At 36.4% G+C, this 27006-nt stretch overlaps 1 protein-coding gene across 2 annotated transcripts in view; it reads right to left on the bottom strand.

Annotated features, from left to right (window-relative positions):
• Window positions 1–434: 434 nt before the first annotated feature.
• The window catches only part of Smg6 (Smg6 nonsense mediated mRNA decay factor), a 29787-nt gene continuing 3215 nt past the window's right edge, over window positions 435–27006 (bottom strand). For both annotated transcript variants that reach the window (XM_089730365.1, XM_089730364.1), the window contains 20 exons: window positions 25766–25889; window positions 24962–25206; window positions 24456–24587; window positions 24259–24368; window positions 23531–23708; window positions 22373–22862; window positions 21699–21809; window positions 20616–20813; window positions 20271–20332; window positions 19611–19762; window positions 13485–13642; window positions 12810–12883; window positions 12617–12714; window positions 9666–9828; window positions 8260–8377; window positions 5735–5890; window positions 4099–4252; window positions 3475–3726; window positions 2642–2814; window positions 435–1699 (listed from right to left, as the gene is read on the bottom strand). In XM_089730365.1, coding sequence (XP_089586491.1) covers window positions 1655–1699; window positions 2642–2814; window positions 3475–3726; window positions 4099–4252; window positions 5735–5890; window positions 8260–8377; window positions 9666–9828; window positions 12617–12714; window positions 12810–12883; window positions 13485–13642; window positions 19611–19762; window positions 20271–20332; window positions 20616–20813; window positions 21699–21809; window positions 22373–22862; window positions 23531–23708; window positions 24259–24368; window positions 24456–24587; window positions 24962–25206; window positions 25766–25889 — 3193 coding nt within the window. In that variant the 3' untranslated portion in view covers window positions 435–1654. The remainder of the gene's footprint in view (window positions 1700–2641; window positions 2815–3474; window positions 3727–4098; window positions 4253–5734; window positions 5891–8259; window positions 8378–9665; window positions 9829–12616; window positions 12715–12809; window positions 12884–13484; window positions 13643–19610; window positions 19763–20270; window positions 20333–20615; window positions 20814–21698; window positions 21810–22372; window positions 22863–23530; window positions 23709–24258; window positions 24369–24455; window positions 24588–24961; window positions 25207–25765; window positions 25890–27006) is intronic.

The following is a 27006-nucleotide window of genomic DNA, read 5'->3' as shown; positions in this document are numbered from 1 at the left end:
TTAAATAAATAAGTAAAAAAAAATACTCAAATTTTCAGTACAAATCGGCAATTTCATACTTTAACCCCTAATATTTAATATACACACAACCAAGTTTACTTTTAGTCTTTCTTTCTGACGCTTAAATGCAACATTTACCTACCTTTATGAATGTCATACACAACATTTTAATAGTTTTATTACGGACTAGCGACCCGCCCTCGCTTCGCTTCGGAAACATTAAAACACACATGAAACCAAATAAAAAAAAATTTAAAAAAGTAGCCTATGTTCTTCAGGGACAATGTCGGCTTCTAATGGAAAAAGAATTTTTCAAATCGGTCCAGTAGTTTCGGAGCCTATTCGAAACAAACAAACAAACAAATCTTTCCTCTTTATAATATTAGTATAGATAAGTTTCTACTAAGCTAAGAAAAATGAATAAAAATTGTGGGTTTCAAATAATTCATGGTTTATTTTCAAAACATCTCGATTTAAATTTAAAAAAAAAACATAATGACGTGAAAATTGATCGGAAAAAGTAGATATTTTTGTACAATAAAATTGTTAACGATTTTCTAATTATATAATATTAATAATCTATAAAATACTTTTTATCTACAAACCAGAACAATCCATTGGTTACAATTGAATTATGTACGAGATTTTTTGATTAGTTTTTTATTTTTACATTTTTAGTAACATTTAACTCTACTATATAGTATATTGAAATAAAGACATTTTTTTATCAAATCGTAGAACTGTAAATTTGTTATAGCAAAATTTTAATCCAATACAATTGTTTAAAACAGAAATGGTATTACTAAATCTGCAATGAAGTTCGTTACGTATTCATAGCTTGTCTCAATCAAAACTTCGAAGCAACAATTCAGTGTGTAAATATATTTTTTACTTACTATCGTGAAAAAATAATTAAGCTTAAACAAAAGTAAAAAAAAAAGAGAAATAAAACTAATTAAAAAAATATACCCTGAAGCACACTTCAGAACATGCACTATATCAATAATAATAATAATAAGATGCAAAAACTATGCTTACAACCGATATAAAGAACGATGGAATTATGAATGGCACGTAATATATCGATGCGAACACAATAACGTGAAAGAACATCTATAACATACATACTGTCAAGTTTTATTTTAACATACATAAACACTTAATTTTAACCATGAAATTTTATCTTTCACAAATTTAAGTCAATAACATATAAACACAGATGTATTCGGTCGGCGGTAAATTTTTATATTTAACAAAAACAACAGTAATAGCACAACAAAACTATTTTTTTATTGCTTAATAACCGACATAGGTAAAACTTAAATTAGTTTATTAAAATACAAATAAAAGAGAAGCACGAGGTTCGAATCCTTTAAGTGGATTTCATGAATATTAAAAAACAACAAACCGTATTCGTGTATTTTGATTTAGCTTAGACTATTCAATTCCTATACTATGTTGAGGTGCGACAGATAAGGTACAGTGCGAGCAAAAAACAAGCACTGACCGAAAATATTTATATAATTCATCAATATTTATTTAAATTAAGCACTAATGCTCCGCAACTTTAAGTCACATTTAGTTATTCCGTATCAACTAGAAATAAAAGAGAACACGAGCTTTTATATATCACGTGAGCTTATCTTAATAAACATCATTTGCGCTCCGATGTCGCCTCGTCGGTCGTACTTAACGACTTCTGTGAAAAACAAAACGTTAAATTAGTAAATTAAACTTAAGTATTAAATTCTAATCGTGTATTAATTCGCCTTTTTATTTGCCTTTCTTGCTTTTTAATTATAAATTGGGTAAAGTCAAACTTACTCGGTTGTTGGGACAAAGATTAAAAAGTAATTTCGCAACTGTTCTTAATTTTTAAGTCATGGAACATCAGATTTATAAAATTAAAATTGTTTTTACGCTTTATTACATTTCTTATATTGTTTTCGATGTTCTGAATACTTTACAGTTTTCATGGTTGTTTGTGATCTCGTTGACTGTTATATGTATACATGATATCTTTGTTATATATATACATGATATCTTTGTTATATATATACATGTATATATGCCAGCTAGTAATAAACCTAAGAAAATGCTATATATAAAACGCTTTCAAATTTCCCACTAAAGCGCTTGAAGCTATCATTTAATATTGATTAAGCAACAATAAGGTCAAATTTTATTTTTCGTTCTAATTTCAAAGCTATTATAACCTAAAAAAAACAACGAATTTTGTCAGCTTTCTGTACTGATTTACAATATAATAAAAAAGGGTGCGTGTACTTATGTACGTGCGTATGAAGTTATACTTTATTTTTATTAAATTTATTTCTTTCTTTTTTTATTTAAATTTTAATCAATTTGAAAAAAAATCGATTAAACAACATCCTCAAACACGCATATTGGACATTCCTTTTCTTGACATCGTATAAATTCGGTAATTCTCGGTACGGTTCGGAAAATTCACCTGCGGCTATATTCAGACTCGCCAAGTTACGTCGGTCGTATTGTAATGAGCGATTTAGTGGGCAACTTCATTCTGTTAATTTTGTGTCACGGTGCGCGCGCATCGTAAAATTTCACTCTCATCAATTTTTCAAAACGCGCCTAAAGAAGTATAACTTCAATAAACATTCACCTTATCGTTTCCAGCACTCAACCCAGCCCATTGTACGAACGAAGGCAAATCGCGTGTGGGCAATTCAGCGGCCAGGGCCTTCACGCGCAAGTTGCGGTCATCCGTCAGCAGCACCACCTCTCGCACGCTACGGTTCGTCTTTGAATCACCGTTTCCTTCCTCTGACTTCGTTTCTGATACATTTAAAAACGTTGTTTTAGTAACACCCCGATATTTTCATATTGGCCGTAGAGAATGCTGTACGCGTTGATACCATAGTTTTGTCTCTTTTTGACATTAAAATTTGCCGTTCCGAGTCGAAATGCTCAGAGTGGACAGCGGAATTCACATGGTGATGTCTACGGTACCCGGTAACAGCTTGGAACAGTAAGCTCATTATCTATATATTAATACGTGAAGCAAAAACTTTGTATCCCTTTTTACGAAAATTGCGCGGACGGAGGAGTATGAAATTTCCCACACTTATAGCAAAAAAATATAGAGAAGTAGTGCAAAATGTTAATTTTTTTTTAATTATTCATATCAATAAAAAAAACATTACACACACTACCATGTATATGACGCACACACGCATGCATACTATTTGTTTATTGTCAAACTTTTCTTATTGCTTATAATCTGTGGTCAAATTGAAAATAGATTAAATGTTCTTGGTTTTTAATAATAGGTATTTGTCTAAAGTGGAATCTTGGTGTAATCTGTGATTATAGAATTACAATAGTCTTTGACAATAGAATCATAATAGTGTAAAAACTTTTAATTTCAATTAATTATAGTCGAATTTCGACTACTGGGGGAGCATTAATACAAAATAAATATGCAACGTTACATACCGGTGTCTGGGTGTGGTTGGGCGGCCACGAGGTTAGCGTGCAAGTTGAGGGCGGTGGAGAGCACGCGGTCGTCGTTGGTCGCGCGGTCGGCGTCGCGCTCGGCGGTGAAGGCGCGGGACGAGAGCAGCGAGCCGCGCGACGTGGCCAGGCGCACGCCTGCCGCGCCGCCGCCCGCGCACACCCACGCCAGCGCCGCGCCCGCCATGCCGCCCACGCGACCGCACTTCTTCAGCCCCTCCAGCTCGCTCATTACTGACGACCACAAATCACGACCTCAATTGAATATGCAATTTCGAAAAGGGCACATGTCGCATATTTTGTCAACTACAAGTTAAATCAATTTACTATATTTATTTTAATGATTTATTAAACTTCATGCACAAAAGTACAATGGCGGACTTAATGCCTGGGGCATACTCTACCAGTCAACCAAGGATGGTGTAGAGAGTCCTGTGGTAGGTGCATTACTTATTGCGAAAATAACAAAATGGATAATATATCTATATATAATCACCATCATATACTCGTATATTCACATACATATATAATCAAATACACTAAATTCAATTCTGTCAAATACTAAAGGACCCGAAAGGTAAAAGAAAACAGAGGGCATGTACTCACCGACCAGAGGCACGGCTAGAGTGTACGGCTGAGACGGCGCAGCGACCACGGCTTGCAACAGTGGTAGATGATCGATGAAACAATTTGTATCCGGGACTAACCAACGGGGCCGCACTTCCACTTCCATACTGGTCGAATCACTACGTAGAATCTCCTGTTAAATTTGTAATAACACTTGTAATTACTTACTAAATTTTTTTTAAGGGATTTTATGACCTGGTAACTAAGATATTTTTTATTTTTTTTTATTGCCTTTGTAGGCAGACGAGCATACGGTCCACCTGATGGTGAGTGGTTACCGTCGCCCATGGACTTCAGCAATGCCAGGGACAGAGCCAAGCCGCTGCATACCGCATGACCATGAAGTCATGTCTTATTTTAATTTTATTCTTATTTTTATGAAAAATGTTAATATGGAGTGAAATGAAATGAAGATTATTAATTTGAGACATTAATCAACTGGGATGGAACTAAATGAAAAGAGATGATATTGGATGAAAAATAATATCAGTAAAATGGTGGTCATTTACTGAAATTTTTTCAGTGGACTTTTTGGAGGATCCCGAGAAGTTACGTCCAGCGGCTTTGTTTCATTTTCCCACATTTGTGCACTTTCACAGATATTAAACAGTTAATAAACCACCGTTATTACACATTTAAACTTGAAGAAACACTAAATAGACAAAATAAAACAAATTACACTGCTTCACTCCTCGCGTTCCCGCCAAAAAGTGCACTTACTAAATTAACTTTAGTTAGTGGTGCACATGCACAAAGTGTTCATTACCCACTTAATAATAGGTTGGGGAAAAAGTTTCTTCGCATTTTTTAAGAAAATTCACAACATTTTTTAACATAGTTTATTTACGTTTAACTAAATTATGTAGATACTTTAGCAGTAGGCAGCGGCTTGGCTCTGCCCCTGGCATTGCTGAAGTCCATGGGCGACGGTAACCACTTACCATCAAGTGGGCCGTACGCTCGTATACCTAAAAAGGCAATAAAAAAAAATAAAAAAAAAAGATACCATTTTGTTCGATATCTTTATGCCATCTTGTAGGTAGGGACATGATCCCATTGCTATAGAAGTTTTGGGGCTTCTGATCAAAATGCCGCGACAATTATTATTGGTTTTGGCGGTCCTCTCGTGATGTTAACCGGATACAAATAGTATAGCCAAAGAGATTTTATTACAAGTTCATACATACTATAATGCGAAGATTTTTTCCCCAACCTATCTATACTAATATTATAAAGCTGAAGAGTTTGTTTGTTTGAACGCGCTAATCTCAGGAATTACAAGTCCGATTTGAAAAATTATTTCAGTGTTAGATAGTCCATTTATTGAGGAACATCACGCTAAGACTAATACAAGCGGAACACCAATGAAGAATGTTTCAAAATCGGGTTTTTTTCCCTTTTGAGAGCTTCCGCTGCGTGAGCTGCAGAAACGGTTTCGCTAAAATAATGTATGACAGAATTGTTTTTAAAAGATCTAGAAAAAAGTCCGCGACAGCATATATCTATATGTTTAGGTTGGCTCACTATAACGTTTTTTATGCTAACCAAATTTGTTCTAAAATAAAGAATTATTTGTGAACTATTCCACGCGAACGAGGTCGCGGGCAAAAACTACCTGTACACGTTGTCGTTGTCGTTCAAGTGTGGCCTTCCTGTTCTCCAGCTGTTCCTTGCGGCGGAGCAGACGTCTGGTGGCCTCGTCTGCATCCGGAGCCTCGCTCACGCTGCTCGGACCGCTCCTCGAACTCTCTTCGTCTTCCGAATCTTCGGCCTGTTAACAAAATAGAGCTCCTATAAATTACCCTATACCCAGGGCGGATTTAAACTTAATGCCGCTCCGGAAAAAAATCCGCCCCAATACTGGGAATTTTACTTAAACTTTACTTTCAAAATTAAAATAACTAATTTATTGCAGAAACGTTATTATATGTTATATATTAGAAAAATATAAATAAATATTTGTGTTTTTTCTAACAATTATAAATTTTGCACTAAGCGTGACTCATAATTGTATTACATAAAAAAAATATCTCTTTAATTCCAGTAAATAGAAAATCGATTATTATTTTAAATGTCCAAGGAAATAAATTTATTAAATCATTTTGATTATTAATTTTTACCAAAAGTGTCAAATTTATAATTCACAAATAATGGATGAATTGAATTTGTTGAATTATCAATTAAACAGAAAAGTATTAATTAATAGAATTAATTATTTATATAGCAATCCTGATAAGACTAAAAAAAAACTTTTCACTTTAAAAATTTTGCCGCCCTAAAAAATGTGCCGCCCTGGGCACTTGTCCTGACTGCCCCTAGTGTAAATCCACCACTGCCTATACCAGGCACACAGACGGTATATGAGTCGCAAAACGTTACTAAAAAAATTATGGCCCATCATGAATTCGGCAAATCGCAAACACGAACCAGAAATTATACTGTCATTAACACATAAGGAAGTTTAACTTGCCGTAACGTTACTGTGAAATTGTGAACTTTAGCAATGTTGATCCGAGCAAACTTTAGATTAACGGTTTTTGACCGCATTTTACGACATTGATGTGTGTAGAAGAAATTAAAAACGAGCCTATTGTTTTTTTTTTTGAAATTTTTTTCTGAGACATTGTAAATGGTTTTTTTTTTTCCATGACATCGTTGAAAAAACTCACAGCCTACCTGGTACTAATACCGTTAAGTTCATACACATCATAAAGTGGATATATAACTTTACAGTTTGAAACATAATATGGTCAAAGTCTAAACTATGTAGTTATGTATGCAGCTACACCATCCGTCAAATGAATGCTGGCTCACACTGCGCACTAGCACTGATAGATTAATATGACCTACCAATTGGATATCTGAAAATTGCCCCTAGATTGGACCACGTTAAAGACGAACGACACTTATGCGTGTCTGAATTATTACTGTGTAATTGTGTTATTATTAAAGTGTGTATTTAGTTAATACATACGTTCCTAGCATTTGTTCACTATATATTTTTTCGATGAAGAAAAATCATCTTTTATTAATAATGTTTGTTGTATAATTAGTAATAATTGCTAATATTAATACCGCTAATGCTAATGGCGATTTAGAAAGTAGGATCTAGTGATTATTTCAACCTTATCGTACTCGATTCTACATCTTAGCGATATTCGATCTTAAGAGAGAATTAAAAAAAAATCGTTATTGTTTATCGATAATAATGTTTAACACCCTATCCGACCGACACAGCCCATTGAGTTTCTCCCTGGATCTCGTCAGTGGGTCGCTGTTCCGATCCGGTGGTAAGGTCTGCAAGACGCTGCTCTTGCTAAGGCTAGTGTTAGTAAATTCTCTCAGGTTGAGCCCGTGAGCTCACCTACTCGCTCGCTCGTAGCTGGAATAGTCCCTTAGGGTACTTTTTTTATTGGATATATGGGTGGACGAGCTCACAGCACACCTGGTGTTAAGTAGTTAACGGAGCCCATTAATATCTTATAACGTAAATACCGCCACTCACCTTGAGATACAAGTTCTAAGGTCTCAGTATAATCTTTACACTCAGTATAGTTACCTAGCGAATAGGTACGGGAAAAAAACACTACAAACGAAGCGCAAGCCGGCCTGTACATCTACGCCGATAAACACACTAATAATGATACATGTCAGTAAGAAGATTTTTTCGTAATTTAGTAATCTGTATTAGTTTCTCTTAGCAAGGCGATTGCATGCAGCAGAGATGCGAATGTTGCGATGGATGTGTGGAGTAACGAGAACGGATAGAATACGGAATGAATATGTTAGAGGAAGTCTGAAAGTGGCACCTGTGACAGCGAAGCTGAAAAATGCGCATTTGGAATGGTATGAACATGTGATGAGACGAAATGAAAATGAGGTTGGTAAGAGAATGTTAACTATGAATGTGGAAGGTTATAGAGGAAGAGGTAGACCTAAGAAATAATGGATGGATTGCGTGAAAGACGATATGGGTAAGAAGGGAGTGAGCGAAGAAATGGTATATGATAGAAGAGTATGGAAGAAGAAAACATGTTACGCCGACCCCAGGTGACTGGGAGAAGGGCAGGATAATGATGATGAATGATGATTAGCTTATCTTATAACACCAATGCATTATTGTATATAAAGTGTCCATACCAAGAGTTGCAGCGGCTGGTGTTGTGGTTTAGTTTTCTGCACTGCGCTGACGTACCGCGGCGGGGCGTCAGTGGGGTACTCCAAGCGCAGCACCGGAGGCTCCACACCGACCAGATACCTTTATAATGAGAACATTCAATAATGCTATGGAATTAAAGAGCTTGTGTTTTTTTTTATTGCCTTGTAGGCAGACGAGCATAGGGCCCATCTGATGGTGAGTGGTTACCGTCGCCCATGGACTTCAGCAATGCCAGGGGCAGAGGCAAGCCGCTGCCTACCGCTTAATACTCTCCACAAGCCTCTTTTAAAGAAGAACATGTCATAGCGCTCGGGAAACACCGTGGAGGGGAGCTCATTCCATAGCCGGATGGTACGTGGCAAAAAAGACCTTTGGAAACGCACTGTGGATGACCGCAGTGGCTTCAGATAATATGGATGAACTCTGCTCCGATAGCGGGAGGTGCGATGATAAAAAGGAGATGAGGAGATCATCTCAAACAATTCCTCAGAGCACTCCCCATGGAACATACGGTACAAAATACAGAGGGAACCGAAAAATAATAATGATATTAACCGAATGTTTCTTTAACATGCCTGAGAGTCTTGAAATTTTCGATTTTCGAAATTTCGATACTCCATAAGTTTTTCAGCGTTTGCCTACTTTGCAATACCCTTTTCATACTATTCCTATTAACATAATTTCCAGTTTGTTATTTTTTCATTGCGTTAAAGCAGGGGTTCCCAAACTTATTTTGTCCCACTGCCCATTTTGAGAATAAATTATTTTTGAACGCCCCCCTTTTTTTCACCTAATTAAAAACCACTTTAGCGAGAGCTAAGTCGGTATTTAAGAGTCATCCTAGATGAAATTTCAAATCTCCTCCCAAGCCTCTACACAACGCCACTTTTTTTTTCTGGGTCTCTTACCGCCCCCCTTTAGGCCTGCAGCGCCCACAAGGGGGCGTTATCGCCTATTTTGGGAAAGGCTGCGTTAAAGCATTGTACGCAATATAACGATAGTAAAAGTGAACTGACGCACGGGGTTAGTGAAAGCGCACCTGTACATGACATGTTATTAAACAATGTTTTATCATATCGAGAGGCGAAAGACTATTTTGTTTAAGCGAAACTTTACAGGACAATGGCTCTCTTGTAAAGTTCCAAGAATTTCGCTAAAAATAAAGTTTAACATTTGAAAAAAACACCAAAAAACTGTTTCAGCTATTTCAATTGAGTAAACTTAATTGAAGTTCAATTAAAAGCATCGAACTTTTGATGCTAATACTAAACAAAACGCACCTTTAATTACAAATATAAATGTCGCGTATTAAGCGAAATAGCGCTTAAGCCGAATAACCTTTCACTTCTCGACATGTAAGTAGCGTGTGGTACACGTGAAAACTCACTCGGTCCCGAAGAAGAGCAGCTTCCTGATCCTCAGTACGTGTTCCGCGGCGTGGTTGTGCGCCGACGGATCCGGGGGCACCCACGCCTTGTCCGGCTCCATGTACATGAGCGGAGTGAACCCGCCCAACGACGCGTCCTCCGCCAAACGGATGCAAACGTAGCCTACGAGATCATTGCGAATTTACAGATATCCATTCTACGAGCAATGTATCCTGCCCACTGCCACGTCAATGTCGCAATCCTTTGGGCTAAGTCGGTTACCATGGTTTTCCTGCGAATCTCCTCATTTCTGATTTGATCTCGCAGGGAAACTCCGAGCATAGCCCTCTCCGTTACTCTTTGGGTGACCTTGAGCCTTCTCATAAGGCCCATTGTGAGCCTACTAGTTAAGGTTACGCTGAAATAGCCTCTCAAGGCTATCAGCCTAGGTAGGAAAAATAAAGGTAACCATATTTTAAAACCGAAAGTTTGTTTGTTTGTAACGATTTCACGTTTCAACTATTTGAGCGATCAGTGAAATTCGACAGACACGCTGACAGATGTACAAAAAATAACATTTCCTTCATTAATACATTATTTTCTAGATAAACGCCAGTCAGGTGTTCTAGTAGCAGATAGGATATTATAAACTGCGACTAAAATAGAAAACCTTGTTAAAACGTTCCTATTGTTTTGCAAAAAGTTTATGATTATAATTTATTTTGTCTGTGCCAGTGAAGCAAATTAGTTGCTATCTCTACCAGTGCCTTTCTATAGTACACATATCCCTACTTTAGAACTGTGGGACCAGATTCGAAGATAAGCGTATCCGTTGCATTCGTATCGACCGATGCGACTGTGCCGGTGTACGAATCCTGCATGCCATTTTTTTAAATGAAATACGCACTTAACAAATGTTCACGAAGACTTCCACGGTAAAGGAATAACATTGTAAATAAGAAACAAACCCACAAGAAATGTAATTTGCGTAATTACTGGTGGTACGGAGTATTGTGAGCCCCTACGGGTGGGTAATATCGCCCTGTCCATTTCTCCGGTGAAACAGTAAAGCAATAAAATATATCAATGATCTTAGCGTATATAGTCTGGCAACGAATACTAAAAAAATGCCCCAATAAATAAATAAAACAAAATTACATTTGAATTTAGAACCTGTTAGTCTCACATGAATATTCATTATTTTCTCATTCTCTCGCCAATACTTTTTAAATATTATTATGGTATTCAAATGAAATGGAGAGCCAATTTATGTGATTAAATAAAAACACAGTAAGTTTGGAGTCATCTTGTTTTTTTGTATTATTATCGTTTGTTTCGGTATACCATAGGTATAAATTCAACGCCGTCTTTAGCGTGTAAACTAAAGTACACTACGGTAATAAAAGTTTCAAGTTTTTTTTTTATTGCTTAGATGTGTGGACGAGCTCACAGTCCACTTGGTGTTAAGTGGAGCCCATAGACATCTACAACGTAAATGCACCACACACCTTGAGATATAAGTTCTAAGGTCTCAAGTATAGTTACAGCGGCTGCCCCACCCTTCGAACCGAAACGCATTACTGCTTCACGGCAGAAATAGGCGGGGCGGTGGTACCTACCCGTGTGGACTCACAAGAGGTCGTACCTCCAAAAAAATAGTAATAGTAAAAGTAATAGAAAATAAACCATAGGCGAGCTCGCGGGGATCAAACCTGACGACGTTGCTAACACTAACCCTAGCAATCTACCACCGGATCGGAAACGCGACCTACTGAGAAGATCCGGCGAGAAACTCAGTGGGCTGTGTCTATGGGTTAATTTACTCGACGAGCCCTTCGTCGCAAGCGAAGGGTTCGACGAGAACAACGACCGGACCGCCAACCACTTTTACTGGTGGTAGGACGTATTCTAAACCCGCATAGGTAGGGACTACCTTACTTTTTTTCTGTTGCGAAGCAGCTCTCTTATTTCAACGGCGGAACATGAGACCCCATGAGTCAAGGTGTCACATGGTATTCTCTATGAGCTCCAGTAACCATTTAACACCAGGCAGACCCTAAGCTCTTTCACCCGTATAATATGGAGAATAAAAAAAGTGGATCAGCTCTTATATCGCCAAATATTTCAATACACAATTCCAATATTGTGTTGTTCACATAGCTGTGCGCAATAAAAAATTCAAAGTAGATCAGTGCTTATGCCACGAAATATTCTATAACAAAAAAAACATGTTTAAGAAAACCACTGATGTTATATATCGATAATAACTAACAACATATGTTACAAAGCTACTAAATACTTTGAAGTGTGGCCAAGTTCATATGCATATTTTTGTTTTAAACAAATCGATTTTATCTTTCAACGATTAAATCGTATCGACTTTGGTCGTTGTCGGATTCCCGCAACCTTCATAATCGCGTACTAACGATGCACGAGTAACGGTTGCTTTAGAAAACTTATCTTTATGCGATATTTATGGCGAGAACCTTCCTTACACCGCTTGTAACTTTTAATATTCCAAAAAACTTGATACAATTAAAAAGGTTTTTATGGAGTCATTTAATTCCGCTTATTTTGCAATTACACTCACAGGATTAACCACATAACAACAGCATTAAGTAAAGATATCAAACTTTTTATGTGCACTAGTCGCTGTGACACTATAATTGTCAACGTCTCTATTTATTTACAGGTAAACCGCATTTCAACACCTCCGATTTACACAAAATACTTTATATTTTTAATATACCTACGATATTTAATTTATTTTTTTATTGCCCTTGTAGGCAGAGGAGCACACGGCCTACCTGATGGTGAGTGGTTACCGTCGCCCATGGACTTCAGCAATGCCAGGGGCAGAGCCAAGCCGCTACCTAACAACCTGTTTAAAGTTATCTTTTAAGTAACTTAGAGCCAAGCTTTTGTTAACTAACTTAATATAAGTTTATGTTTTTCCGAGTTTCATACTTGCCTTCTTTGATTTCGTTTTCCAATTTTATCGTTTTATCGTCTAATATTTCGAGTATGTTCATGAGTTTCGCTAACCAATCCCATGAGTCGCTTTCGAGTCTACAAAAAACAATTAATAAAGAATTATTTATTATAAATTAATCGATACGGATAATCGATACAGGCTTAGTTGTTTAAAAAATATATATACTTACTCTACGTTGAAATTGGTGAAGGAAGGCGGTGGGTTCCAGACACTACTGTGACACAGCATCCAGTCGGACCACACCTGCAAAAAATATACATAAAAGCTTGCATTATATGTAACGACGTTATGAATAAATCATAACATAAATGGTAAATCGATTTTATAAAGCGGTACAATATACTCGTTACATACCAAACATTACTGCCTTAGATTCATATTGTTTTATGAACCACCAACGGAAAAGGGGTATTATAAATTACAACCTTGTGTTGTTATTTGTAATGCCTAACTACCTAGACTGGCTGAACGAGTTTTATGAGTTGTTGCTTTTAAACATTACTCTTTTTTTTTCTTTCTACATTCTATATTACACATCGTCGCTGTCAAACCAAAATCTGCTATGTGCAAAAACTCTATTTTGAATTAACGAGTAAAAACATTTTCGTATAAAATTTTATATGAAGATGAATTTTTAAGAACTATATCAAATGAAAGCTATAGATAAATATGAAAGCTATGAACACATAGCAGTTTTTTTTTATACGGTAGATCCTGTGATACGAAAACGTCAAAAAGTAAAAATCTCAAAAAGTGCACATAGCCGATTTTCGTTTGACAACGACGAGATCGTAAATTCTTAGGCACGCAATGATAGGTACGTGGCGTAGCTATAGCGTAATACCTTTATCGAGGGTAATAGCTGCAGGGCATCAGCGTGGTGCTGGGTGTGAGTTGGTTCCGGCAATAACGCACAGCATCTTTCCACGAGCGCTCCGAACATGAGCAAGGATACGCCGAGAGCGCACTCCAACCAGGCTGGTCTCTCTGTACCGGAACAACCTGCCAACAAAATCAAACACTATATCTACTTATACATTCAACAATCGTTAGCTACATTTAAATTACTACCTAACAGACAATAGCACAAATTTAATTTTACGAATTGCAGCAAACTTTATTATATTTGGCCGAACGTTATGGCGCCATTTGCGTCTAAAACAAACTACTAAGTAACCATAGATTAAACACAATACAAAATTATTAGACAAATATGAGTATGCGCGATGTAATCGGTGTTAATAATGTATTTTTATACTATTGCACTAAATAGATTACTATATTATTAATTGATAGGGCGCATTTTAACTGACACGGGTAGTTACCACAAGGCTGCTATTCAGCTGCGAAGCAGTAATACGTTCCGGTTTCCAGGGTGGGAAAAACGCTAACATCACGTGATTGGTGGAAGGTCGACTAACCTGCTCCAAGCCAGGTTCCAGTGACCTTGAGAATCATATCGCCTTTAGAATACCTAATGCAGAAGTACGAAGGAAAAGGAAAGCATGACGTTTATTTGCCGAGAAAACGTCAACGTCTTAATAAATTTTATCCGACAGAATCACTGAGAATCATCAGTTTTCAGATTATTTTAATTGGGGTCCGGATGGCCAATCACTAAATATTTATTAAAAATATGTTAAGATATGATAGGATCAATGCAGAACAGACCGCGTTACTCGTTACGTGAAATCAGAATTTATTATTACCTAAAAAATATTAAAGTATGACAAGTTAAATTCCTGCCTACAATTGTTTGTTAAATAACAATGTTTTATTAACTAATAAATTCACACTACAACACAATGCGCTTAACGAAAACGACATATAATTATCGGCATGTTAGTGGTCATAAAAATAAGAATCAATGTTACCTCCCAAAAAATATTTTTAATAAGACAGATTTACGGAACAAATTTTACTATTTATGTAATTTAGAAACGTAGTACTATTATAATACTTTTGTTACTAAAAATATTTTATGGTTCATAATCAGAATCATGTAGAATTTCTGAAATTCAACATACACAACACAACAGCTATGATCTGAATTTTTGAGACCGTATGTTTTACATTGTCTACATTAAACACTAAAGACGCGCGCATAAGTTACAACAGGTGGGAATTAAATCGTATTCGCAACATAATAAACAAAACATTATCGATTCCGTGCAAGAATCATAATAACATAAAACGTACGTACGAATTCAAAATTCTAGTTAAAAAAAAAGAAAACAGATACTGACGAAGCAATCGTGCGTACAATAATCGACAGCAATGTCTAGGTTTACGAGCAAACACTATATGCGAACGATCGTGAGACTCATTTACATCACACAAAGCAGTTTGAATTAATCGAAAAACCATCAGCAACAACCGGAATCGGACTGTTTCAATTAATTAATATTCGTGCACAAACATTTGTATAAGACATTAACGTATCTACAAAATCATAACAAGAATTACGAAGCTTTTCCTGTATTTATTTTTCATTTAAATCTATTTTTATCTTAATCTATGATGTTGCTGATTACAACGAAAGCGTTATTATCATAGACACTTTAGTCTCGTGTTCATTGACACGTCCATTGACACGTTATAACGCTAGAAGTTAAATATTAAGTTTTCCAAATTGGAACGAATTTAAAATTTTGGTAGGTACTTTAAGAAAAATAAGCTTCATCCCATGTATAATGCGTGAGGACATAATATTAAAAGATATTATTTTTCAATTCACCGTTTTTTATTAAATCTAGGTTCCTTTTCCAGGGAACTCCAAATTGAACAATTTCAATAATTCATTATTAGATTTATTAGATAATTAGATTTATATACTAAAATAGCATTTTTAAACTTAATTTTTTCATGTTTACCACTTGTGACAACCGAGACGAAACAACGTCATTATGTGCACATCATGTTATTGCTCGTATTATCGTAATTACAAAATTAGAACATTACATTTCAATAGCGCAGTGATACAGCAACCAAAGAACGATGATTTTATTTGTTTAAGTTCCTCGACAGGATGCAGATATTGAATTTCGAGATCAACTGACAAACCCTGCCATTATTGGATCATACACTGACAAGTCATCGGGGTTCCGAGCCGGTCCCGTATAAATAGAATCGTCTAAAAATACACACAAACATACGTGCATGCACCTGCAAATGCAACACGCCTACAATCATAGTAAATAACCGGGTAAGCCGTGTCTCTTATCTTATTATGGGGTTCGTGCAATGTATTTAAAAACTCACATAAACCTATGTTTCTCAGTCGTACTAGGCCGCGAAATTCATTCAATTACTTAAACGCCTTATAAAAAAACCTTCTACAACTATCTCGATGTGTTACATGCAAACACATTACGTGGGTAATCGTATTTTTGTAAATTATTTTACTTATAACAGCGGTCGGGGAACCGGGGTAAATTACCCCAAATAAGGTAAAATGAAATTTTGGGGGGTAAAAATAAATCTTTTGTGAGTAAAAAAATAATATAGAAGTGAAACTTCTTTAGAATCGTTAAATTTTTAGTTATTGTTTTCTTTTCAAAATTATCATGGGGGCTATAATACGAAAGATACTAAAAAGAAGCTATTTCGTTTCTTTTTGTTCTTCGCCATGGGGAAACTTACACAAAAATATTTAGGGGTAATAATTAAAACAGTTCCCCGACCGCTGACTTATAACATACATCAGAACATTTTGTGAAAGCACACAATTGAAAATATTTCATCGGTTTTATAGTTTCTATGCAAAGCAAGCAAAGGGGGAAATCATTTTCAAGGGTACAGAAAGAAAAGTAAGAAATATAAAGGTGTAAAGTACGTAAACCCTAATATATATAATTAATGTTTTTATATACGTTTTGTCAGGTCTTTGTAATAAATATGCTTATCGGCAATCTTTCTCGGAATATCGCGCGCTACATAATACTAAAGGGCAACGCCTTACCCAACGATTTAATGAAGGGTCTCGGGCGCCATAATTTTTCTATAATAATCCAAAACAACATTACAAGTAATGGAGTAAAAGCGTTCGTCACCGTGGCGTCGCGGAGTCAGTTTGTTGAACCTGTTCCCGTGAAATGTGTGCATTTGTGCGGTGCTCGGGCGCGGTAGGCAGCCGACCGGGAGCTCGGTGCATCAACCTCCGATAACTTGTAATTTGTAATTACTTCACTGTGCGCCGTCGGAACGACAGGAAACGAATACAATCATAACTTCTGTTTTATTATTGATTTCATCAAGATGAGAGTTAAATAAGTTTTGCACCCGATTAAAATGTACTGTGTAAAATGTAAAATCTAATTTAATTTGCCTCGTCTATTATTAGATATATGTTTTTGCTTTTAATGTATCATAATAACGTAAGTTTTAATGCGTTATAATTTTAAAACAAATAGATTAATAGGTTTTAGGTAAGCCGTCGATCATGTTGTTTGTATTGCATTCGTAGCACAGTAGTACCTCAGGTTCCTTTGAAGTCATATCATCGATCGGTAGACACATGCACCTTTTTTTTGGGCCGAGGGCCGAACCTCTTGCGAGATGCTCGCGGCTAGAAGGCGCGCGCGAAGTGTGGGCCTGGACGGTGCGCAGGTGTTAGGAGGGAACCGCGGGCCCAAGCGATGGAATTTAGGACCCTACCCACTGAATGTCTCCCCTGCACTCTCGCCCAGGCGTATGATACCCCCGGGGTCAGAACCCGGGTGGGGTACCTTACCCCGGGTTACTGCAACCAGACAGTGCAGCTAATTTTTTTTTTTTTAATTATAAGTTCTAGATATGAAGCTAATGGAATGGAATACCGTTGTTTTTATAGTATTATACACATAATAAAGCTTTAATTTAAAAAATATTATTTTTACCCCACGACCATATGTGCTTTGTCCTACGTGTACAAAATGAGTCTTCATGTACTGCAGTCCTGAGTTTTTAATATAACAGCACAACTTTTACAGTTGTATAAGGCTAGGTATATAAATAATTTTAACATTATACATTACGTCATAAGGCCATCCACACACTTCCTTATAATAATTAAACGTATAAATATTAAGATACATTTCGTCTTAATACATATTGCAAGACCACTATACAGAGACATACTGTAATGCCACGATAAAGAACAATACACAAAACAATTACTCAATACTTGGTTTATTTTAATATATTAAACTACATTATAATACAGGTTGTAATGTTGTATTGAATGTATGTGTGAATTTTGCAAAAAATGTGCGTCGTCTATCCATTACGCCAAGCATAGGCAAGAAAGCATTGTAGGTACATTACGACTATTACGTAAATTGCCGTCCCCTGCGTGTGATCTTTTGCTATTAAAATTTACAGGAAGACGTTGAACAGTTACCATGGGTTTGATACATTCTATAGTTTTTGTAAGCTTTGAGAGCTCTTTACAAATATTATCCGAAAACACTTTATGGTCACTTACGGACGACTAAGATTTTGTTACATGTTAACATTTGAATATCGTTTTTAATAAATTGATAATTTAGAAAAACATTAATATGAGTACCACGTAATACGTGTAATACAAATTAACAGTAATAAATACACTGAATTTTTATCACCGGAATCGTTGCCTAAAATTGTCATATTATTAATATAAACACCACCATAATATTACAATTTAAAAAAAATTAATCTATCTCTATATCTATTAATAAATCTCTTAATATATAATAGAAATTATATATGCAGCATATCTTCAATATTACCGATAAACCAAAATGGTTACAGCGTAAAACGGTCTATTTGCGTAATTAGTCGTGGTAGGGTCATCTAATGATAGGTTTCATTTTGATATGTAAAAAAACGATTATTTGTAAGTGATATCATAGGATATTTATTTAATTGTAAAAAGGATGTTATGCCATTCATAATGGGAAACAAAATCAGTCAAATGACCAACGTGATCATTACACTTGTAGGACAAAGTTTTTTTCATAAAAAAAATTATCGCAAATTCGGACATATTTGTGGCCTTGAATCGATTATAACCCGATTCGATTCGATTATAATCGATTGTAGGCTACGACAAAAATAAAGTGTATGAATTGGCATAGGCTCAAAGAAAAAAGTGAAAAAGTGGTAATCACAAGATCTCGGTGGGGAATTCTTATCATTTCTTCCAAATCACACGGTCAGAAAACTTTTCATTAAAAGAGCTATGGTATCGTTACTTTTGTTGCACGTGGCGCCGTCTTATTGGAAATAAACGTCGCCCAGATCAATATCTTTCAATTACGGTTATACAAAATCATTGTTCGATAACCGTAACAGTTGCTCCAGCTTCATTTTCGAAAAAGTAAGGTCCAATGACCCTATTTTCCAATGCCCATTGCGATTAATTTCCGTTTCAGTTTGATGCATTTCAAAGACCTAATTTGAACTAAACTTTAAAAGCCTTAAGATTTATGTCTTTATGAAAAATACGGCGTAGCCGCGTAATATCATTTGTGGAATGCTAATTCTAAAGATAGACGAGAAATGGACAAATCTCGGTATTCCTCAACACTATAGGCCGCAACAGCAATATTCTCAGTTTTCTTGATCGACGCGTTAAGAGTTAAATTCTTCACATCACTAAACTTGACGCAGGACTTCATGTTTTTCCACAAAATTCACAATTGGTGCTTTGCGACGATCCAGAAATGCTTTAGTTTTGCAAACTGTGACCGCGAAATGTTCACATTTTTGGGAGTGAACTTTTAATGCTATGTTGAAACATTGGTTGAACAGCTTGATACATGACAACTGTTAAAATGGCGGGATATTCAAAGTGAAACAATTTTATTGGAACACCCTGTATAAGCCCGCACGGGTATTTTTTTTTTTTGCTTTTTTAGGCAAATGACACACACAAACCATTATAATAATTCTGAAGCACGAGATAAGCGAACAAATGTTATTATTCGATCGTAAAAATTAACGTTACCTTTATATGTGGAACCGGTCGTTTCAACTGCAAACATGTTGAGTGCGGTCAACTGAAGGAGTCTAGCGGCCGGCATCGGCAGGGGCTGTCGGTGCAACAGCGTGCGGAACTGCCGCAACATGAGGCCGGCACTTTCGTGAAAGGTTTCCATTCTGGTATCAATAAATAAAGCTGAATAACACAATAGTGTAAACCCTGATTTTATTTTGTCATTTATTTTCATGTTAAGCAAATAATTACGCGCGAGCTATTACACTTTTATTTTAACCCCGATCGTTTGCCAATTCAGTAATTCATTTTGTTGGTCAATTCTGAGTACATTCATATATACAGTGCCGACAGTCTCACGCGTATTATGCCCGTGCAGACGGTGTGGCCAAATTTATTACTGTTCTATGTTTATACAAACTCCGGAATCCTAATGATAAAAGTAATAATAATCTAAATGAAAAACTAAAAGTCGCGTGTTAAATGGTCATACACGTTAAATGCACGTAGTAAATATGTTTGCGTTTAGTTTTAATTTTAAGTACAGCTAGAAGAAATAAAGTAGACAAAATAGATTTCGATTTACATTAACAAATATTTTTTTAAACACTAAATTAAACTACTATCAACTCGGATACAGTAATAAATTTTACGAATAGCACAATCACTCACCCTATTTTTGTTATTAATTTCCCGTGAACATGTAAATAGCTCGTTATAAAGCTCTTGTTCAACTGTAAGAAAAAAAAATTGTGTAAGCATAACTTTTAAAAAAGCGGAACTATAGATAAGATGTTATAGCAAACAAAAAAAATTTAATTCAAACCATAAATTCGTTGGTTACGTAATTTTCGATATAATAAAATTTAAAAGATATGTAATAATTACTACTACTATTAAACTGAAACTATAACAATTTGTTCGATTTATTTTTGCCCTCACGAAATGACTCAATAATCAATTAGTGAGTTCTATAGCTCGTCTGTCCGCGTGCATCTTAGTAAGAGACACAGTTACCTCAACAGAAGTCATCGTGGACAGTTGCTCGTCGATGACAGGTTGTCGCGGAGTGGCGGTGACGTCACCGGGCCGCAGCCACACCTCGCGCCGCCCGCCGTCGCCGCCGGTGCCGCCGCCGGTGCCGGCTACAGTTTCAGTGCCACTGCTTTTCGCTTTTTCTATTGCTGCACGCCTTTTACGTTCAGCCGCTTCATACTGTTTAAAAATGTTGCCATAAAAAGGCTGATTTTAATACAGAGCTAAGCGATATTGATAATCTAGATAGTATGGGTGTACGATTGATATTATGGTTTAAGGACAAAATGCCTCGAAATGATCGACGAATTAAAAAAACGTCGCATTTAAATTTTTGCAACTCTGAAAATTCGTTCGCGATCCGCCAGATCTTCGGGACTTCTTTCCTCGCGATATTCAAAAATGAATACAGAGTAGGGAAAAATACTTAATCTCTGGTAACAAAAAAGCCGGTTTCAAAACTGTTAGCAAACAGTGTGATAGCCCGTGCAAAAAGATCATTTTTTATTAACCTTATTTGCATGTTTCACTCTTCAGTTATTATGTATGCTTGCAAAAAAGTTAAAAATTCAATTACTGCCTAGAGTATGCATACGATTCTGTATAATCGATTCGATCGTTCAGTGGGATTAGGAGCATGTATCGATTTCAAAACAATCAATGTAACAAATTGTTTGTTAACAGTGCTCCTGTGCTCTTTAACCCGATTGCTCGACAAAGAAAACTTATTTCTCCTAGTTCATCTTTAATACATATAATAAGTACTGGTTTAATAATACTTCGTAAATTTTGTGCGATGAACATACGTTTAGAAAGATCACGCCCTAAATTTCTTGATTCTTCTTAGGCATTCCGAATAGCTTGTAAAGTTATAATGAAGTAAAAGCGACTACTTGAACAAAAACCTTTTTGATTTATAGTACATTTAACAAATTAGCAAATAACTATTAAAACTTTACTTCACATCATATCTAATGTAATAATGACAATTAACATACTATACATACTTTGTCTAAATATGTTTTTTAATTAATAAACGAATGCTCTACTAGAATATTTGGTCACCTTTTTTCTATTTTCATCAAAAAGTGACAATAAGCTCTCTCTGGCAGATTGAAAAGGATTCGATGACATCAAACTTCTCATATAGTAGTACACGGCGTCCAGTTTTCTTCTCTGAAACCAAATTACAATTTTCAATGAGAGCTGAAATCGATAACTGAAAAGAATTAATGAACTTATATGCTAAGATACTTCCAACCGTTTATGAAGTCAGAAGATTGTTTCCTAAAATTTAACCCTATTGGAATCAACTGTTGAACACTGATTGTAGAATGAGTTGAGAGCCAGCCTAAGTTAATATCACCGTCTTGTCTAATTCTCATGCTAAGCTAATAACGCGTTCCAGTTTCAATGATTGTTAATGCAATATAACTTTATCGTTAGTGTATCTCACGGTGGCCGTGGTCTCGTTCGGTCATCTTCGCGAATAAAGAGACAAATATCAAATGACTTTTTATATATGACCTATACACAAACAGACATACTTTTTGTCAATAAATTTTCTTCTTCTTTTTTTTTAACCTTAACGTTTAGTTAGTCAATAAAAGAATTTAGACGTAGTTTGCCTTTCAAACTTGAAATGACAAAAGAAAATAGTATTTAAATTAATTTATACCTTGAGATATTAGCGATAAGATCAAATTTCGAACGATTGTGCATTTAATTAGATTACTCACTGAGTATATCGCCAGGATCGCCAATTGGTTATAGGGTCGTCCGTTCTTGGGATTTATTTGCTGCGCTTTGGTGTACCAGAGTTTACTTTTGGCGTAGTTGTTTGTCTCATTTACGAGTTCCTTGTAGCGCGCCAGGTCGCCGAGGAAAACATATAACTTTTGCACTGAGACTAGAGCCAGTCCGACGTAACCCAGCCCTTTCGGCGGTAGAACGTGATTATCGTTTATGTAATCATCAATGTTGAACTTGTAGCATTTTTCTAACGTGTGCACTAAATTTTCAAAATATGTATTCCCTTCCTCTATTATAATATTGATCAAATTAACAACTTTCGCCTTGACCTCGGGTGTTACTTGAGAAAAACTTTTTCTTAAGGCCTCAATGAAATTATAATATAAAATTTTCCAAAACTGATGCTCCACGTTATCCGCCTGACAGTATTTGAGATCGGACATGAGCAGTCTTTGAAGAGCATTTTGCAAAAATGTTCTGAAACAAAAAGAAGACAATTTAATGTTTTCATACATTACATATATTAATAATATCACCATTTAAAACACATTTTTTCAATACCATCAGTTATCCTTGTGATCAGTGAAGTCGAAAACTGAAAAATGTCTAGTATTATTCCAAAACCGATTTAGATAAAAGCTAATTAAGCTATATCTATACATATAAATAAAATTGGTGTGTCTGTTTTTAATATTGAAATAGCCGCTTTTTACTACATGCATATGAATATATATACGGTACACCAATACACCAAAATAACATTTTTTACAACTTTTGTCTGTCCGTCTGTCTGTCTGTTTGTTCCGGCTAATCTCTGGAACGGCTGGACCGATTTTGACGGGACTCTCACTGATAGGTAGCTGATAATATAAAGAGTAACTTAGGCTACTTTTTTTAGACTTGCTTCGCCTCGCGGCGTCACCCGCGGTACGACAATAATGGCGGGTAACATCGCGGGACTCAGCTATCAATAATAAAATTTAATATTTCCGAAGCGAAGCGAGGGCGGGTCGCTAGTTAATAAATAAAAACAGTATTGTGATACTATTTTATTCGTGCATAGTTTTACATTTAAAACCGTTTTTCTGTCACGATATAATATACAACCGTATGATTTGAAATCAATATTGTAGAGCTTTAGTTACCTCGTTTCAATGACATCAGTCCAATGGTCGGCGAGCGCGGCCGGCCCCCTGAGCATGTGCGCCTGCAGCAGCACGTCGGCGCGGTCCACCTCCTGCAGCAGCGCGCGGTGCCGGTCGGCGCGGGCCGCGTCGCTGTTGTCGCAGGACATCGCTCCACGCACCGAAGATTCTTTTATACCTAAAAACCATAATTATACCGTGGACAATAGAGTATGATTTACCTTACGCTAAAACAATACCAACAATACATTGATTTTTACTGGTGGTAGGACCTCTGTGAGTCCTGTGAGTGAAGCAGTAATGCGTTTCGGTTTGAAGGGTGGGCGCAGCCGTTGTAACTATACTCAGACTTTAGAACTTATATCTCAAGGTGAGTGGCGCATTTACGTTGTAGATGTCTATGAGCGCCAGCACCACACCAGATGGGCTGTGAGCCCGTCCACCCATCTAAGCAATAAAAAATCAAAAATATTTATTAGACAAGCAAACAAGCTCACTGCTCTCCTGATATTGTGAGGTTAAAGTCCATAGGTACATACCACAATGGAAAAAATTCTCATCATCATGTTACGACCTTCGACCGGAACGCATTATTACCTCAGCACAAACAGACAGAACACTGATTGATAACAACCTATAATAGGGTCACAACACGCTCTGCCACCAACAGATTTATCACCATAATGAACGGAATAGGGACTTCAGAATTATTATTATAATGTACTTACATCTTTCAAGACGCATGTCTACTTTTGAAGGACTAGTTTGTACTATGATCGGTTTAGACGGATTCTGATGGTCATATAATGTTTTATGATTTTCTCCTGTATTTCCGCGTCTGTGAAATTTAATAACAATTAACATTAAAAGGTTATAAAAGTTTTGTTAAATTAAGACACAATTATGTATAATATTAATTACGCACCCTAATTCTTTCTGAAGGTTTGATATAGAGCTTTGAGGCAGCATTATTAGACCAGGATGAGAGGTGGACGATTCTGATTTCTCTGGCTTAGCACTGTTGATTCTGTTCCTTTGGTTTGTCGGTTCTGGGTGCCTGATAAGCCAACGAATAAAGAATTTTAATTCCTGTTAATTAGTTTGCAATTCAAACTAAAACTGCTTGTATTCAAAGGAAATACAGAAAGCTTTACTAATAAGTGACGGAAATAGTTATTATTGGGTCGATTACTTTTCAATTCAACAAAATGTATAATATGTTTTCTATAGTCTTTTTTTTTCTTAGGTGGGTGGACGAGCTCACAGCCCACCTGGTGTTAAGTGGTTACTGGAGCCCATAGACATCTACAACGAAAATGGGCCACCCACCTTGAGATATAAGCTCTCAAGTATAGTCTATTGTTTTCTTAAGGAAAATCGTAATAAAACAGCCTGTAAAGAAAAATGCGAACTACCAAACTTGGGACTGACTTTTCATGAGTATTGTGTCGCTTGGACTCTAATATCTCCTCTCTCCAGTTGGTAGAAGCGGAGGAAGAGGAAGCGACGGGAGGGGCAGCGGGCGGGTCGGCGTGCCGCGCGTGACGTTTTTGTAGACGGCGGCGCGAACGTCGCGAGCCCCCCGCCTCCCCGGCCCCTCCCTCCCCGCCGACCGGAGACCGGCGGCCGCGCTCACTGCTGCCTGTACGCGTGTTACAGGGGACGCTATTCTTCCGCTATAATAGATAGATTTCTATCAAACATTTCAACATAAATGTGGTAGGTAATTACTCCTACTAGTGATCCTGCAGTAGTCGAAATTCGACTATAATTATAATTAATTGAAATTGTAAGTTTGTACACTATTATGATTCTATTTTCAAAGACTATTATTATACTTCTATTATCACAAATTTCGCCAAGACTACACTATAGAAAAATATTAATAAAGACAAACAATACTTAATTTATTCTCAATTTGACCACAGACGTCAAGAACAAACTTTGACAATAATTATATAGTATGCATGCGTGTGTGCGTCAAATACATGGTACCTAGTGTGTGTAATATTTTTTATTTTTTATTTAATGTATATTTTAGGCATAATTAAAAAAAATATTAGCATTCTACACTCCTCTATATTCTCTAGATGTGTGGGAAATTTCATACTCCTCCGTCCGCGCAATTTTCGTAAAAAGAGATACAAAGTTTCTTCTTCACATATTAATATATAGATGAACAGAGATACCAAAGTCGTCTGGCTGAAATTAAGCCCTAACGTAAGTAATACTCACTTGAGAGGATAACCAGGCGGCCGACTTGCTGACAGCACATGGTACGCGGAATCCATCACCATCTCTAGGACTCGTAGCGCGGTTTGTTGATGTATCTCGGCTGTTACATTGAGAAACTATTCTCCTAAAAAATATGTTTTCCTATTTGAGTGAGGTTGCAAATCACAGAGTAGGAAGAGGGTACGCCGCTAACGAGCAAACACATCTCTTATGCTATCATGTACGTGTGTATATACTCATTTTTATATTTATTGATTCGACAAAACAATTTCGAAAATATTATTTACATTATAAATCCTAATACATAAATATTGCATGTGCTGCGATCTATTGTGAAATGAATACTAGTATTTCTATATACGAAAAAAACCTATATGTGAAATATTGTTTTGACAGAAGAACATTGACACTACATTGGGCGTGATAATTGGATACAATACACTATGGCCGCATGGCCTAGAATAGCACCATATCTCTTCCCATGGGTATTGAAAAAGATGACTAAGGAATAGAACATATAATTGATAGTAGCATTCGAGTATACAACATACTGCGATCGCCAACTTTAATTTACTGGGCACATTATCAATCTGCCTCGGTAGGTACAAACATACTGGATTTTTCTGCCATGAAGCATTCCGGCTTGAGGTGGGGGAATATGTTTAACAATGCCATTGACATTTCGACCCTCTCAAAATGGGTGGCTTTTTTTTCCCCTACCTATGCTGATAGCCTTGAGAGGCTATTTCAGCTTCACCCTAACGTTTATAGGTGAGCTCGCGGGGCTCAACCGGAGAGTTGCTAACACTGACCCTTGCAAGAGCCGTGCTTCGCTACTTCGCTAATCTACCACCGGATCGGAAACGCGACCCACTGAGAAGATCCGGCGAGAAACTCAGTGGGCTGTGTCTGTGGGTTAGTTCGCTCGTCGAGCCCTTCGTCGCAAGCGACGGAGAGGACGGTGACCGGTGTGGGTGGCGGAATTCACGTCATGCTGTAATCATTGACATCAAGCTTTAATGTTATCGAACTAAATTATAAAAAAGGTTTTTTAAAATGAATCTAATTCTTGAGGTATCAATGACTTATAGTTAAATTAAATAATTGGGTGGTCGTGGTATTTTTACTATTCACTACAAGACATTCTAATAAATATATTTTATATACAACATTGTTAGAAACATATTATTACCACCTAGACTTTGTTGTTAAATCTTTTTATGCATACAAACTTTTTTTTT

This window comes from Bombyx mandarina, chromosome 10 (assembly GCF_030267445.1).
Source record: "Bombyx mandarina strain Sakado chromosome 10, ASM3026744v2".
Taxonomy (NCBI): Eukaryota; Metazoa; Arthropoda; class Insecta; order Lepidoptera; family Bombycidae; genus Bombyx; species Bombyx mandarina.
Note: the sequence above shows the minus strand (reverse complement) of the source record. Positions and strands in the feature narration are given on the sequence as shown.